Below are 17220 nucleotides of genomic sequence, written 5' to 3' on the forward strand. Positions count from 1 at the left end.
CCATGATCCATAGCCAGTATGTTCAATGGTGCGCGACAATTGAAGTTGTAGGCCAAAGGATCTGGAGGACGTCATGTTGCCCGCCATGGGGCCAGCTTTCATAGATTAGTTAAGGACATGATGAGGGTGCACCCTAAAGTGTGGCTCTTGAGAGAAATATTCAGAGCATGGTTGCTCGCGACTCCTGCCAGAAACCTAGTGGGGAATGCTTTGGTGTTTTGCGGGAGACTAAAGCCCTCTGGTATTAGGGCTTCGGTTTCTCTGAATGATCTGCATAAACTAATGAAAAAAAGGCCACAGCTTCTTGGCAGATCCGTTCTTTCTTATTTCCCTTTTCCGGCTCTTGCAATAGGAGCTAAGGTTTGCAAAAAAAATAAGATACGACATTACTGAAACATTCTTTAAATATAATTTTTATTTCTCGTTTTTCCCTTATATTATATACTTTTTTTTCAGTCAAGGACAACATTACAGTCTAACAATGTTAATAGAAATATCATGTTACATACACACAGGCACACTACATAACATTTTTTCGCGCAATTTTGTGTCGATCACTCCCATCTATACAATGCCATTTCAACAGTGTCTCATGACAAGTAGTGTGCTCCCCACCCATTTCAGCAAACGTCGAGTCAACGCTCTACAACACACACGAACACGCTAGAAATGTCTTTTTTTATTGCAAAGTTCAAAATCCCCACTGAGCAAGCTTTTAGTTCTCTCGTGTGTTGGCGCAGTTACACATATTGTCTTCTGCTTCCGCACCACTGGCAGTGCTGTTAGGCCACTGTAGGCTTCCAGTAGTTTCAAAGGCCGCAAAATCACAGCTCGGTGGAGATAAATACTGAACGTAGTTTTGCTTTCGTGCTCTAAATATTTTACAACATACTCCCAATAGGTGACTTATGCAGGCACACACATATGCACACGCAGCGGCAGAGTATATTCCCTTCCCTCCTCAGCCAGCGGCAGCAGTAACACAAAAGGTAGAGAGGGATGAGGGGTAGGCATCCTGGGCTCTTCAAATGGTTTGGCCTATACCTCCCATCAGCCCTAGCCATTCTAGACAATTGTGTGGAACATGGGCGTTGTAGGCCAAAACATCTAGTCGACTGCGGGTTGCCTGCTTGTGTTAGAGGAACCATCCTTTGTTGGGGGACCTATCACTCATTCACTTGTCGCTTCGGGTAATGCGGGACATTGTAGCCTGCAAAGGCAGGCTCTACACCGGACCGCGCAGCTTGCCATTTGCTCCATTTTGAGACTTTTTTCTTTTTGAGTCCATCTGTGGAGACAGCACTACAGATTCAGGAGTTTTTTTCTTTGCACATTATCCAACAGTTTTTCCTTCTTTCAGCGGAGATCTGAGAAACATTGCTTGCTCTTTCCAAGAGTTGTGACACTATGAATGAGGGCGCGAAAACGCCCTTCCACACACCTCCACTGGATCAAAAAGCACAGGCAAACACATCAAACCTTCCCAATGCACTGAAATGATGCTGTGAATGTGAAGAAAATTGTGCGAAGATCTGAATAAATTAGAAAGACAGAGAGCAGGGAATTGGGACGGGCAGGTTAGCGCTCAGGGACCGATCAACATCTTAGGACTAAATTATGTAATAATGAGGATTTACTTCCAGGATTCCTTTGCCACTTTGATGTTGGTTCAGCTGGGCAGCTGGGGCATGCCTCAGCCTTGAAAACCCTCGATGGAGTAAGTGCCACAACATGCCAGCCATTACAGGCCGGTAGCTTGGCATGAATGTAAGGTTTACTTGGGAAATCATATTTGAAGTACCTCACGGTGCTTCAAGATGCGCCTTTATGGATGATGGTGGGCAGTTGGAGGAGACTCGCCACAGTCCTTTTTTACCGCACACCTTGCCATATAGCATTGCACAGACGTCTGTAAGTGACGCACTGTGGTAGTGCTACTGCCTCCTCCTTGCACCAGTCTGCTCTGGCAGGCGACTGATCAAGTGTTTTGATGGTTCATCAGAGAAGGTGGTGGTTGGCCAGTCTCCTGGTTAAATTACTGACTCTGGAATCAGCATACCAGAGTTGTTCCCAATATGGCCAACTTATGATATTCTGGGAGTATCACGTCAGTTCCCTTTCCTGAATACTCAGTAATGGGACAAGCCTTTCGTGTAAAACAGTGGGTATTTAAGAGCTAGAATGGCACCCTTTGTGGCCATGGAGTTTCAGTTAACCTTTCACGTGATGGGGAAGAAGTAAGTGACGCGTCCAGGCATGCCTTGCACAGGTGGACGTCTTAGCAGAGGTTTTAGCAAAGCACTGGCGCTAGTCTCAAAACTGCATTGCTCTTCCTTCACAGGTTGCCAGTAGTTTTTGTTTGAAGACCTGCAGCCATTTCTCCGCTCACCCCACAGACATCGAGACGACGTTGCATAGGACATTATGTTCCCTGCTTCATTCAAGTTCCTATATTTTGGGATAATCGTCACAAATCAAGCAGTAAGGCGAAAGGTACAGGCACAGTTGTTACGGTACGACGAGGTGTAACCAGAAGGGGCTATTGTGCTTAACAAACCTTCACACTTTCTCTCTGAATGAATGAACTATTGCTTTCAAAAAAACGCGTATTCTTTCAGCAAAGGTGACAAACCCAGCAGATGCTGAACCCCAAAAGCAGATGAATGCCAGCATTCTAAGGATTGGCCCAGTCTGGGCTGGGTAGCATTGTGAGGGGCACGTCTAGAATCTTCCATTCTGGCAAGGAATGGTTTAGTGCCACTGTCAGGGATTATTCCATGAAGCAATTCCTTACTGGTGTGGAGAAAGTGTGGCATAGCCTGTGGAAGCAAAACATCATCCTGTCGCGCAGTAAGCTTCAGTAAGGGTGGCTGTTCTGCCAGGTTGTAGAACACACATGCCTCTGTTCACTGTCCCCATTTAAGATACTTAAAAACAGTTCTAGCCCTAAAATGTTTTTTTTTCAATATTCCTCCAGCTAGAAATTCCCTTGTACCAATGTGCCTTCATTCAAAAGGAGAGAACCTCCAATTCTCTCCCAAATGTCCAACCTTGGAGATTCCCATTGTTGACCACCAATGGTTAGAACAAGAGACAGGGGTCATTCTGGACCTGGGAAGCCTGGACCTTTTCTAGGTCCCCTTAATGCGCGCACCACGGTTAGGTAATGGTGGCCATTTGATAGGTGGTGCACACCAAAGAATGTTAGGCGGTGCAAACAAATGGGCAAATATTTGTGGACTCCTACTCAGAGCATCAACGCCACGAGCCTGGAGACCGAGGAACTGCCACCCCTTCAAAAGTCAGCGTTGGTGGAAAGCAGACCATGGGTCCAGCCTGCTGGTGATACAAGCTACGCTCAGCATTCTCAGAGAATCAGGGCTCTGCTGTCTTCTCACATGCACCTGCATGTCACACTATATCATTCTAGGGAACATCTGCAAATAGGGTGCCGCTGTCTTTTATGGTTGCTGCCATATTGGAACCCTTGCATACTGTTCCCCACACTCTCTGAGAGGGGGACAGGTCTTCAACTTTAATTTAATATGACACAAATGCTGAATAACATTGTGGAGGAGCAATGTGTTTTGTTACAGATGCAAAGCCACAACTAGGAGTTATTTTTAAGCTAAATAATATTTATGTGGTGTGGTCTATTTCAATATGCGCAGCCTGTTACTTATCCAGAAACTTAGTGTGAATTAATTCATCTTTATTAAGCCACGCTCGGCACATGCATGAAGCGGGCTGTTGACCGCGCACTGCTAGAGACTAACCAAAGTCAAGGGAACGCTCCATTGGAGTATGTCCCAGAAAAGGACCGTCGGCCCAAACTTCATTCGGAAATTAAATGGCTGCATCGACAACCGGCTCGGTGTACGATCTCTATCGCCATTCTTGAAACGAGACACGTCAAAGACGTAGGCGATTGAGGGGTCAAAACTGAGCAGAGGGTTCACAGCTCTAGCACCCAGTGGGATTTGAAGTGGCAAGAGTCTGCCTATAGAGCAAACTGCACACGCATTTACATCCATAAGAAAGACTGCAGGCAGCTAACAAACAGGGAGGCGTTCAAACCCGCTAGAGAACCCAACCTAGTTCCAATTGTGCTAGACATTCTAGCCTAGAGCCATGTTATATTGTCTGCACACTGACCTTACGTCAGTGTGGAATGTTTAGAGTTAAACACTCTGTATGAGAGTGTTTAACTCATTTCAAGCCTGGCAGCCCAACCTCCGGGGGCCTTTGATTAAAGCTCAATTAAGCTTTATTGGGTAATTTGTTTTTATTACAAATGGCGACGAGGTACACCCCATAAGGCCCCTGGGGCGGTCACCATTCCCACCCCCTGCCTGCGACTTTCATTCCATGCCAGTCGCTCCTGCGGCTAACCAGTGAACAAAGACCAATTAAGAAGCTTTCTTGGAATGACCGAGTACTATTCAAAATTTGTAGGTAACAATGCTGATTAGACCAAGAACATGAGGAGTATCATGAAGAAGACGAACAAGTTCGACTGGTCCGAGAAATGCAAAATAGAATTTGAGGAAATAAAACATAATATCAATCGAGCACCCACTTTAAGCATGTTTGACTGCAAGGCAAAGACAATTATATCAGTGGATGCCAGTAAGGTCGGTCTAGGTGGAGTCCTGGAGCAAATCCACAGCAAGGGCAAAGTAACGATTGCCTTTGCATCCAGAGTACTAAAAGGAGCAGAATTAAATTATTCTACGATAGAGAGAGAGGCGCTGGGAGTAAGATGGATCCTACAACATTTTCGGAACTTAATTTAGGGTTTACCCATTACACTCAGAACAGAGCACAAACCACTTGTACATGTTCTTCAGTCAAAGACACCTCATCTCATATCCCCAAGAATAAGACGTTGGATCCTTGATATTATGCAATACAACATCAACATATGCTACACTCCAGGAACACAAAATCAAGTGGCTGACTGCTTCTCTAGGCTATCGACCAATCAGGACATTGAACCTGAAGATCCAGACCAAGACATAATAGCAACCATAAATCCAGCCATTCCCATTGATGAGTAGAAAAGCAAGACAAACGACGATCCTAAGCAAAGAGAAATTAGGAAAGCAATAACAAATGATTGGGTGACACCATCCCAAAGTCTAACAGACTTCATGCCCATCAGACAAGAAATATACATGGACAAAGAACACATCTACAGAGGTGACAGAATAATCCCACCGATACAGCTCAGAAACAAATTGCTAGATCTAGCACATGAAGGGCACCTTGGGAGAAGTCTAACCAAGAACCGCTTAAGGTGAACTACTGGTGGCCGAACATGTGGAGGGAAGCAGAGGAGTTGGTCAAAAAATTGCTCCGCCTGTGCCTCAAGCGACAAGTCGAAAACCACAAGAAAAACACCATTACAGCCAATTGAAAGCCCAAAGAATGTATGGTCTTAACTGGCCATAGACATCATGGGGCCATTTGAAAATTTAGAAGTGGTCAAAATCTATATTATAGTCTTAGTAGACTATACATCTAAATGGACGGAGTGGGGTGTAGCAGAGACGAACGTAACCACAAAGAAAATCACTGAATTCCTGACGGACATATTCAATAGGGAAGGTGATCCCAAAGAGCTAGTCTCAGACAATGGGTCACGGTTCATGTCACTAGAATTCCAGGAATTCCTCAAAGACAAAGCTATCCATCATATCACCACCTCCTTATACCATCCGATCTCCAATGGCCTCGTAGAGAGAATGAACAGGCTAGTGAAAGGTGTAATTCAATTGGCCATCGTCAACACACTTCCGTGGAGAGAGACACTCAAGGAGGCCTTATGTGCATACAGGACAACTCCACACTCCACCACCAGTGTTGAACCATTCACAATGATGAGAGGCAGAATCGCCTACAATCGACTCAGACCAGCCTGGATCTTTATGGACAATGGAGAGGTGAGATTGGACATGGATCACATTCAGGAACGTGTAACAGAAAAACAGAGCAAATACAAAACATACTATGACTCAAAAAACAAAGTAAGAGAGATAGCAATTCAAGAGGGAGATTTGGTGTGTGTTAAAGAACCCAAGAAGACTCTCAAGGGAGAATCCCGCTTCAGATCCCCACAAAGGGTAGTGAGATGCTATGGCAAATCTGTACCGTTGGAGGATGGAAAGAAATAGTCCGGCGATGACCTAGTAAAAATAGAGAGAGACCACAAAAAACCCAGTACAAGTAAGGACATACCGACAAGAGATGTTATCCAGCCAGAAGACACACATCAACAAGACTGTGATGAGAACAATGACGTAATCGCTGACCTCACAGTCAGTCTTTCCAAGAGGAACCGGAGAATCATCCGAAACTACAACGATGACTACGTCTATTATTGATGCACGAAGCACTACAGACTACTGTCAAGAGGAAACCTTCAAAAAAAATTGTTGTTACAGTTATATTCCCTTGTTCTCCTTTCCCTTTTCTCCCCACCCTTCCTCCTTTCCTTCCTCCTTGTAAGGGAGATGTTATATTGTCTGCACACTGACCTTACGTCAGTGTGGAATGTTTAGAGTTAAACACTCTGTATGAGAGTGTTTAACTCATTTCAAGCCTGGCAGCCCAACCTCTGGGGGGCCTTTGATTAAAGCTCCATTAAGCTTTATTGGGTCATTTGTTTTTATTACAAGCCACCACATCTTAGAAAACAGGCCTTAAAATAACAAAAAGATTGACAGGAACAAGACCTTTTATCGAGTGATGTTACTCCGTTCACTCAACAAAGCCACATGACGTCACTTCCTAGACTTCACCCCTTAAATTGTCATACTCTAGGTTCATTATGACATCACATCCTGTTTTATGCGTTGTCTATAAGGACCGCAGGGGTCTAACAACTCTGATCAGGACACAGGAGATTCATAGTTATCAATCTGCGACTTGCAGACGACAGGAATCTATATCTGTTCATGACATGCTGATAAAATGAGAACTCTACAATGTTACATATTGTAATGTAAACCATGCAATCTGGAGTACACAACCTCACACAGCGCCTCACAAATTGGGGGGCTATCCCGATTTACACCTCATATGGATACATACACACTTCATGCTTCTGAGTCCATGTGCCTGCTCCCCCCGTCAGCTGGGGGAGGTGACATCTCAGCCTATATATAACCTATAAGATGCTAGCCCAACCACTTGCTGAAAATACTTTATTCAAACGGTCATCCACTCTCTTCAGTATTGAACATGATTTACAATCTGTTTTACTACTTGAACACCTTTGCCTATGTCGGATTTAATATTACAGTGTGATGGGGAGCTGCAGCGTTTCTACGAGTAACCGCACGCCACCGGCGGTTGTGGCCGTCTGCCGCTCATTTTCAGGAGGGTGCGTTTCCATGACTGGAGATGCGGGGAGCAACCTAGCCCGCCCCCATAAATAAATAAGAGTTTTCATTTCGGTGGGGAGAGTTGGGTTATGCACAGTATTGCATGAATTTAAATAACTGCTGCTCGATAAAAATAAATATACAACACAACGGTATATACGGGGTACTTTCTTTTTTTCTAAGTGTGGGCTCTCTCCTGTGATGCTCTATGTGCAGCGAGGTCTTTGTCAACCAGCTGAAACGAGAACTTGTTGAATTATGAGCAATACACAGCAACACAATATAGAACCTACATCGCTTCGAAAGACTGAAGTGGTTTTGAATTGAAACAGGAATGCCCTTCTAAGAGCGCCGACCTTCTGGCGCTAAGGTGAGCCTAGATTCTTAAATGTCGGGAAACAATGTGTCATGTGTTTGGCTTAGTTTTAAAGAGCACTGGAGAGCGCTGTTGCTCATTAAACACAAACCTCTCTTGTAACATCAGAGAACATCTTTAACTCGATCTGCGAGCACAGATCTCTACTGATCCCCATTTATTAAACGAGCATCGACAAGCCACACAAAAAAAAGGTCGAAGAATTCTTCCTGCAAGATTTAAAATGATCCAACATAACTTTTAACCTAAATCACCAGGTAACAAACGTTCTTGCCACAGCAGTGGTTTGCAGATAGAACAAATAGTGCACTACTAGTGTAACCCCCGGCCTGTTCTCTTCTCTCTGCACGGAGGTTTGTTGCAACCCACAAGATTATACAAATGGTGCCTGCTATCCGATTCAGAGTTGCACGGATGCAGATGTGAGAGCTTAGATTCCGCGTGCTAGTGTTTACAGAGATGGTGAAAGGCAAGGGACTTGCTGATGCTGTGTGTTTGCCCCGGGTTCCACGCGCAATTGTCCGAACGCCCAGTCTCAGTGGATCCTACAACACGAGGACTTCCTAGTTAATAAAGACCCCTCTATGGGCTGAGGGGGCAGGGGGGAGAGGGTAATGAAGCAGGCATTCGTGGCCTGAACTCTCTGGGCATTTACTGTCAGCAGGACACGCTCTATAGATGCTAAGAACCTGCCAGACAATGCATTGGGCCTCATTACGACCCTGGCGGAGTGGGTTTACGCCAGCGTTATTCGCGGCGGACCCGTCCGCCCTACTACGAGTTCCCGTAGCGCCATGGAGCGTTTTCCGCCTGGTTTTTCCGGGCGGAGAAATCCATGGCGCTACGGGACCTTGTTGTTAATTACGCCACCGTATTTTACGGTGGCGTAATTAACGCCTTCCCCACTCCCATTATACCCTATGGGGCAAAAATGGGAATGGGGAAGGGTAAAATGGGGAATGGGGATTTACCGCCCCGCCAAGGTCGGAATGGGGCGGTAAATCCGCCAACCCCCATGGCGCTATCGGCAGCTTTCCGCCGTGCTCCATGGTGCATTTTGCACCGCGATTTCCGCCAGGGTCGTAATGAGGGCCATTGTCTTTTTTGTATTGGTTAGGAGGATTGTCATGTGAAAATGCCTCATGTTTCGGGCTACATCCGAGTTTCAGTACGCTTAAGTGGTTCAAATGTCTTTTCTCTCAAACCCCTGCGCTCTTTGGGGGCCCTTCCAAAATGGAGAAGTATATGAAAGGGCCGGAAGACCGCTGCCCGGTTAATTGATTTCCGACCTCAAATTGACAAGGAGCACCTCGAAATAAGCAGAGCCCCTACGCAAATCAGCCTTTTTTTCCCCTTTTGAGGCCTGCAAGACCGCAGAAGACGCTGCTCGCTTATGGGGGACCAGCGTAGAGGTGTGCCAGTACCTTAGACTGTCTTTCTGTAGGAGCAGTCACGCCGGGAGTGGAGGCGTTTACGCTGCAGACGGGCTACGGAGCATGTGAACAGAGTTGTCGTGACGCAAACCAGAGCTTCCCAGGGTTGGTGCATGGGCCGCGCAGCCTCCTGCCTGCAATATCCACCTTGAACCATTTGGGCCTTTGAATTCCCTTCCTTTCCCTCCATATGTGGGTCCCCCCTTTCTCTACCAGTGCTCCTCAATACACATTCGTCACACACCCTCTACTACATACCTAAACCTTCTGCAGAGCACCCCTCTTTCTGAGCACTTTTTTGCATTGCCCAGTGTTGGTATTGCGCTCGAGTTTCCTGGGACTGTTACAGCTCTGCTGCCTAAACAAAAGCACTGCTCCGTCCCACTGCACAGGTGGATTGTGCAGTGAGAGATATTTCTGCAGGACTGAATGAAGAAATGGAACTAAGATCCGACTGTAAATGAGAGGGTTACATGCGGCACAGCAAAGGCAGGAGGGAAAACAGGGGCGTTGTCTTCCCTGCAGCGGGAGAAGAGCGAAAAACAAAGATGTTCTTGGCTTTTCGGGATTCCAAAACCTCTCGTTTGCACTGTCTGGGCCCTCTTGGAACGCCTCTTTGCTGGTGAGGCCGCTGGCGGTGGCTATTTGTTCAAGTACACACTGAACACATTTGCCCCACCTTCACTGCTCTGTAAAACCTATACCACTTTTGGCCACTTGGTAGTGCGCCTCCTGGTCATGTGCCAAAGCAAACCCCTGACTGTATCATAGCCACGGCGCCAGGATGCCCCTAAAACAATAGAACGGACACGAGTATGGCAAATCCATGATTATTTTTTTTTAGCACTGTGTAATGCTTCAGCCCCCCAGAGCAAGTGAGCGCGGTGCATAAGTACATCTTAGAAGTAGCCTTATTCTCTGTGGTGACCTTTCATATCATAGTTGACAATGCTCATTAAGTTCTTGCACACTTAAACCCCGTACTGGCATACAGTGACACGGGGGACACAGGCCAATATTTCTGCATAATGGCCTTGGGTGGCTTTGCAACAACAGACACCAGTTTCTTAACCCCAGAGCAGTCCCATCTCCCTCCCACCCCGGCCCCTTTGCGGCATTCACACTTGTTCCCTTACGCAAACTATTTTTTGGCAATAAATAGATTTTATTACATATAAATAAATAAAACAGCTGAGGTTTCTGTTTACAATGGTAATCTCTAAATAAATAAATTAACCAAGGTGATAATGTGAAGGGCACACATCCTGCAGAGACTCCTCCCATGCCCCAAGCCTGGGCCCCGTTTGCACTATGGGTGAAAGAAGGATGGTATTATGTAGTTGCCCCCTTCTAGAACTTTCCAAAATCCTACATGCCGCTGCTCTGTCCTTCCTGTAGCAGTGGCACTTTTCTTGTCAAAACCATTATCACAGGTGAGGCCCAACATGGTAGCCATAGTGTTTTCTGGAATTCCTTTCAGTCCTAAGCGAGAACGCTCCTGGAAGCATATAAAAGCTGCTTTTCAGCGCTACAGCGGAGCTACTTTGGGAATAGGACGCCGGTCTTTCACCTTGAGAACGGAGGGCTACTACCTTGCAACACATAACAAGAACCAACAGAGGAAGCCCTGGAGGGTGGAGGGCTAAAACAACCAGAGGCCTTGTGGAGAGCAGGAGCTTCCCCTCCCAGGGGAAAGAGGCCGATTCTGGAGACACTAGAAAGGGGCCTTTGCAAAGGCCAACACAAGTGTGACATGACCACAGTCCCATGATGACATGCAGAGATCTCAAGTCCCATGTCCACAAGGATGGAGGGATAGAGACTGAAAGCAGTGGATTCAGAGCACATGGCCCATGGGATGAATTTGAGGTCACTGCGCCAGCATGTGCTGGGGGCAGGTAGCAGCGTAGCTTCACCGGAAGCCTTCAGTTAAGAGGTCTGCCTGTTGAGCGCTACCTCGTCTACGTGTGAACACCTGTGCGTTGTTGCCATACGTGCCTCCCGACCAATGAACTGCAAGTTGACGTCACTGCAAGCAAACTACCTTTAAACTAATGTGTACTCTACAACGGGCCGAGGGGCTACACCCAACCACAGGAGATTGGATATTTCCGGCCAGCCACTTCACTTTGCAAGTCTTCTTTCTCGGGGTTCTGTGTGGGTGCTGCAGGAGATGGGTTGTGTTTTGAGTATAGCATGTGTTCACTGAAAACGAAAGGCAAGGAAGACTCACCCCACCTTTCTGTTACATGTATCTGGCTGCAGAATGACAGTCAATTTTTCCCTGCTGCTCTGTCGAAGAGGACCTTAAGCCGGCAGGTTAGATGCACGTCTTGCAAACATCTGAGCGACCTGCTTGCTGCATGTTTGAAGGTAGGTGGGGGCAGACTCACTCTTTTAACCTACTCAGGATGCACAAAAATGAGGAACGAGTCTTTTGGGCAACAATAATTAACTCAAACCTTGCAACGCACCTTGCACTCTCTACTGAGTGTTACATAAATATTATCATTATTAATTCAGAAAGCCACTGATTAAGCCCAACTTAATTAAAACCATTCTTTCACAGGGGACGGATGTGCTTTCAGCTCTGACATCACAGAGGGATTTTCCATGAAGTCTCATTTTCCACAATAGTGGCATTGACAGCTGTCGAGTTAGCATGGGTGGAAGCTGGCCAATCGCAAGCTGCTTTGGACACAGAACTAGTCAGACATGCAGCGTTCTTGGCACATCATCCTGCCTACCGAACCGTACTCCAGTCCCAGTGCTACAATCTACCTCCAAACGGGTCCTCTGCCTTCTGAGCCATCGGGTTAACATAATGAAAAAGGAAGCATAACAGAAGGCATTGGGCGGCGAGATGGTAAACCGGGAGTGGAGTCAAATGCTGATTTTTTTGTTGTTGTAAGGACTAGTTGACTTGAAAGGTATAAACGCACAGCCAGCAACACAACGGCCCAGCTCCACAGCCCGCAGTGGTGGTCTGAGCACAACAATACATACAACAGGCCACAGACTCAATCAGCTACATTTACAATTGAAGCCCTGACTGCAAACCTGAAAAAAACTATGAGTGAAGATTAGCATAAGAATTTAAACCGAGTGCCCTGTTTCAGGCGGCCGCCGTCTGAGACAAGAAAAGCACCATTCTCTGCGGCCCTGCACAGCTATTTTTACAAATAAATGCAAATGGAAAAAAAGGGTCTTTTTCAGAAAGCGATAGGACTAGAAAAAAAGATGAATAACTCGCTAGATGGAAAACTGCCTCCCACCGGGACAGTTGATGACGTAGTGAGTGACGTTAATGCCCCTTTTGTAAACTCCCTGAGGTAGGGCTAGTAGTTGGAGATGCGCTGGCTGGGCTGGCAGACAAAGTTGCTGAGGTGCTTAGCCCGCCGTGGGTGCACCTCCCGGGTGAGGTTCTGTCGCTGGAGGGCCTTGCGGCTCAGCTTGTTTCGTTCCACCCGTTCCTTTGCTCGCTGGATTCGGCGGACCTGGCCCACTTTTTCAAGCAGGGCGGCTTTGGCAGCGATGGAGGTTGGGTGGTGGTTAGCTCTCCGTTCCACCCTGTTCCGCGAAGGGGTGCTGCAGAAAAAAAAGAGGAAAAAAACAGCTGTTAGAGAGAAAATCAGACCAGTAAACCGAGGTGGCGCTGGGAATCTAACTTCAGAAGTGGGAGCGTATTGGAGGAAAGAGCTTTCCCCAGTGCCTTGTGGGAATAAGTACTAAAGGGTGGGCTCTCACGAGCCGTGAACCAAGATGAGCATGGCCTAAGAATCGCAAGTAGCCAAGGAATGTTAAAAAGACCAGTGGCATTCCAGAGACATCCGAGCTTTCATAGCTGGTAGGAACGGCTTTTTAATCATTTAAAAAAGCGTCTTCAATCAAATGTGATTAATCAGCAGTAACAAAACAAAAAAAGCACCTACAAAATATTCAACTAATAAAAAGAAATCAAATCAGGGGGGCAGTGCAGATTGCAATACATCAACTCTTTTGAAAGAGATCCTTGATTATTATTTATTAATTTTATTATTAAAGTATTCTAATGTCAAGACTTCAATGTATTAGGTTTCAAAAATCAAACAAGGTATTCTCTAGATTTTTCCTTCAGAAATGACAAGCCACATACTCTAACCCTAAATGTCTGAAACCGATGACAGGGTTTCAGACATGATAGATGACACCTGCAAAGCAAGGCAAGTAATAGGACTCATCTTTTCATTGACTTTTAGCTCAAGGAAATCAGGACTGTAAGCAAGGGCAATTTTTGGATCCTGCAGGGGCTAATCTGCTAGTACGTGTCTACAGTGCTCGATATTCCAATCACGCCCTAAATAATAATGCCACATATCGTGTATTGTGCTAATAAAAGAGATGCATTAATCACGATGTGCAGCAATAACGGATTCAAAAGCTTGCCTCTTCTGCCACCTAGTGGATATTTATGGAATAGCCATTTAAAATGGATCATCGTGGGTATATTTGTTTCTAACGAAATAGACAGGACCTTTTTTTATTTATTTATTGCACATTTGTAAGGCGCCTATACAGCAGGAGTTGTTTCCAGGCGCCACAGACTGTCTGGTTTCAACACACTAGTTGTGTTACTTCCGGACCTCTATTACTTTTTGGTGAGACTGGTGCCGGCCTTAGAGGCGGTAGCACCCCGGGCAGTGAGAGAAATGTGGAGCCCCCCCGCCGCTCCTGCACGTCCCTGGTCAAACACTGTTACAAAGCTTGAGCCCCCCACCCCTCTCACACCCTATCTCAATACTCAGTCTCTCCCTTAGCCGAAATTTCACCAGGACAATGCTCCCCGCAAGGTCATGAGCACATTTCCAAATGTTTGCTTTTGTTTCTAACTTGTATATTTATTTAGTATTAGCTTATATTAGGACCTTACACAACAAAAATATATAAGGTAAAATAAACTATACAAAATATAAAGTTAAACTCAGAATAAAATACAATTAATCTAGTTTATCCTGTAATAATTTATAAAAACGAATAGAATGAAATCTGCTTTTCTTCCATAAGCCAAGCCCAAAATGTATCGGTTTATGTACACATTTCTTCAAACATCTTAGCCTGAGATCAAATAACTGAGCACATTCTATATGAAGATGTCAGAGGGTTTCGGTACAATTTATTGTCTTACATGAGCGCCAAATAAGCTGACCCCCATGAACCATACTGAGGACCTAACTTATTTTTAACCTATTTTGTGATTTTTGCCACATTATAATGCATTTAGTCTGAGCCCCCCACCAGTGGGGTGTCTTTTACCGCCACACCTCTGACCAGAACCCTTACCCTTTCCCACTGACTCACAACTCGTGTGTGCGCCGCCGATAACACCTGCTCCAGCCAGTGCTGGTCATTGGGCCGGCTCTCGGCGGATCCAGGATCCGGCACCAGATGTGTAGCCGGATCTCGGGATCCGGCCAGAGTCAGCCGCCCAAGCCCATGAACCACGCTGGAAAAAAGAAAAAAAAAAAAAATCGTCCGCGACGGCAGCATTGCCGTTTACCGCGGCTTTGGCACGGATGTGTAATTCACAATGCTCACTACATGTACAACTGAAAGGAGTCAGTTGTACATGTAGCGAGCATTGTGCTTTACACACCAGTGCCAGAGCAGCATAAAAGGCAATGCTTCCCTCGCGGTCGTTTTTTTGTTTTCGTTTTCTTTTTTTGGCACAACAAATGAGCCAGGGCTCATCAAGAGGGCCTGGCCTAACTGCAGGGGTCCTGTTGGCCCGTTAGGCCACGCTCCCCCGAGGAGCCCCGGCTCAATGGGCCACTGGCACCCTTGCCAGGCAGCCTTTTGTAGTGATCAACACCCTCTCCCCCTAGGGAGAGGGTGTTGATCTCGGCATTTATTTTCTATAGACTTGCCTGGCAGGGGACAGGGCCTCGCCTATTCAGCCTTAATGGTGGCGCTGCCCCTTGCCAGCTGAGTAGGGGGAGCGTCACCATTAAGGCTGAAAAGGTGAGGCCCCTGGAAGCAGAGGCCCTGTTCCTTAAGACTGAAAATCTCGCGAATCCGCAGGAGCTTCAGTATTTAGAAAGCAAGGCCTCTGCTTCCAGTGGCCTCACGTTTTCTCCATAATGGTGGCGCCGGCCCACGTGCATCACTTGATTAAAGGGATGCCTCGCAGGTGCGACGCCACCATTATGGCTGAAAGGCATTTTTTTCTGGAGCCTGAAGCTTTCGCACACGAGGGAGAGCTTCAGGCTTCAGAAAAAAATCCTTTTCGTGTAGTGGCCGGGGCTGGCAGGGGAGATTAGTGGGCCCCACAGGGCCCCGCCTCAAATCAAAATTCCGGAGCCTACTGGGGCTGAGCCCCGGCAGGCCCCGTCCCACTTAAAGTCCTGGCCGGCGGTAAAAGGCAATGTTTTTTTTGATAACATATTTTATTGATTTTATAAACATACCAATTAACAACAAATAATATGATCGCATCGATCGGGCATACAAGCATTCTCTAAGCACGGCTCTTCATACACATTTCAGGTTTCAAAATATCAAGTCCTTCATATAATAAATTACAGGGCTTCCAAATTATACATGGTGCAGATGGGTCTCTGAGGGACTCCAAACGTCTATCAAGTCTATTCATGAGCTCACAACATACTATGTGTCTTCCCATTTTTGCCAGATCTTGCGTGCCTTCCCTTGGCATCCTCTGGTAGTGTATATTCTCATTTCCATTTGCACACAGATATCTACGTCCGTTATCCATTGGTCGTATTGTGGGGATAAGGATGAGCCCCATAGTTGGGCCAGATTCCTCTTTGCGAGTCCTGTGGTTGTTGCCAGCATGAGTCTCTCATATCGGGATGTATCTAAGTCTTCATCCACCCCAAGTAACAGCAGTTTGGGGTCCATAGGTATTCGTTGGCCCATGACCGCTGATAATCTGTCACAACATTTCTGCCAAAAGATTTGGATTCGTGGGCACTCCCACAAGATGTGAAAAAAGGTCCCTCTCGCCTGTTGGCATCTCAGACAGTTGGGGTCAGTTGCTCTCCCCCATTGATGTAAGGCTTCTCTTGGGTAGTATACCCTATGTAGGATTTTAAGTTGGATCAATCTGATTCTAGCCGACATGGCGACTTCCCTTGGGTACATGAGTGCTTTGGTCCATTCTTCCGGTTGTATTGGCCCCACATCTCTTTCCCATTTTGTTTTCAGGTCTGTAAGTTCCGTTGTGGCGAAAGAGGCTATTGCATTGTACATTATGGAGGTTATTTTACTATCGATACGTTCTACCACAATGTTCCTCTCAATTGGCGTGCAATCTGGAATATTCGGTGGGTCTATCGCACATGTGGTAAGTGCATGTCGCATCTGTCTGTAATGAAAGTGTTCTGTGGGGGATAGGTTGAATTTGTCACTCAGGGTCTGGAATGGCGTTATCACTCCGTTTTGTATTATGTCTGCTAGCCTTGTTATCCCAGCTACTTCCCAGGTTGCCCATTTCGGAAGTTTACCAAGCTCCGGTAATCGCCTATTACGCCATAGGGGCTGTGCCAGTGTTAGCTTCCCATCCCATCCTAGGTGCTTGTGTGCGTCTAGCCATATTTGCGTTCTGTGTGCTTTAATTGTGTTGGGGATCATGCGTAGAGGGTCTCTAGTGGGGTGAGCCCCATGCTCATCCGGCTATCCGCTTTAATGTGTGGTAATTCAGGGTTGTTATGAAGGATGTCATTTATTATCGGCATCTGGGCTGCCCAATAGTATGTTTGTAGGTGGGGAAGACCTATACCTCCTTCCCATACGGAGCGTTGAAGGGTTTTTAGTGCAATCCGGGGGTGCCCTCCCCCCCAGAGGAGCTTTCTGAGAATCTCGTCTATTTTGTGGAATTCTATTTTGGGTACGTACAGTGGAGCGTTCTGGAGGATGTATACGAATCGTGGTAAAGCAAGCATTTTAAACATTGCCACCCTTCCTAATAGGGTGAGAGGGGGGGGGTCATCCAATGTTTCACATCGTTTGCGAATCTATCTCTGAT

The 17220-nt window shown here is 46.4% G+C and overlaps 1 protein-coding gene across 2 annotated transcripts in view; it reads right to left on the reverse strand.

Moving 5' to 3' along the window:
- Positions 1-397: 397 nt before the first annotated feature.
- Positions 398-17220, reverse strand: part of TP53INP2 (tumor protein p53 inducible nuclear protein 2) — a 104300-nt gene continuing 87477 nt past the window's right edge. For both annotated transcript variants that reach the window (XM_069652287.1, XM_069652286.1), the window contains exon 4: positions 398-12785. In XM_069652287.1, the coding sequence (XP_069508388.1) occupies positions 12536-12785 (250 nt within the window). In that variant the 3' untranslated portion in view covers positions 398-12535. The remainder of the gene's footprint in view (positions 12786-17220) is intronic.

The sequence above is a fragment of the Ambystoma mexicanum genome, chromosome 3p (assembly GCF_040938575.1).
Source record: "Ambystoma mexicanum isolate Mex_15411 chromosome 3p, UKY_AmexF1_1, whole genome shotgun sequence".
Lineage (NCBI taxonomy): Eukaryota > Metazoa > Chordata > Amphibia > Caudata > Ambystomatidae > Ambystoma > Ambystoma mexicanum.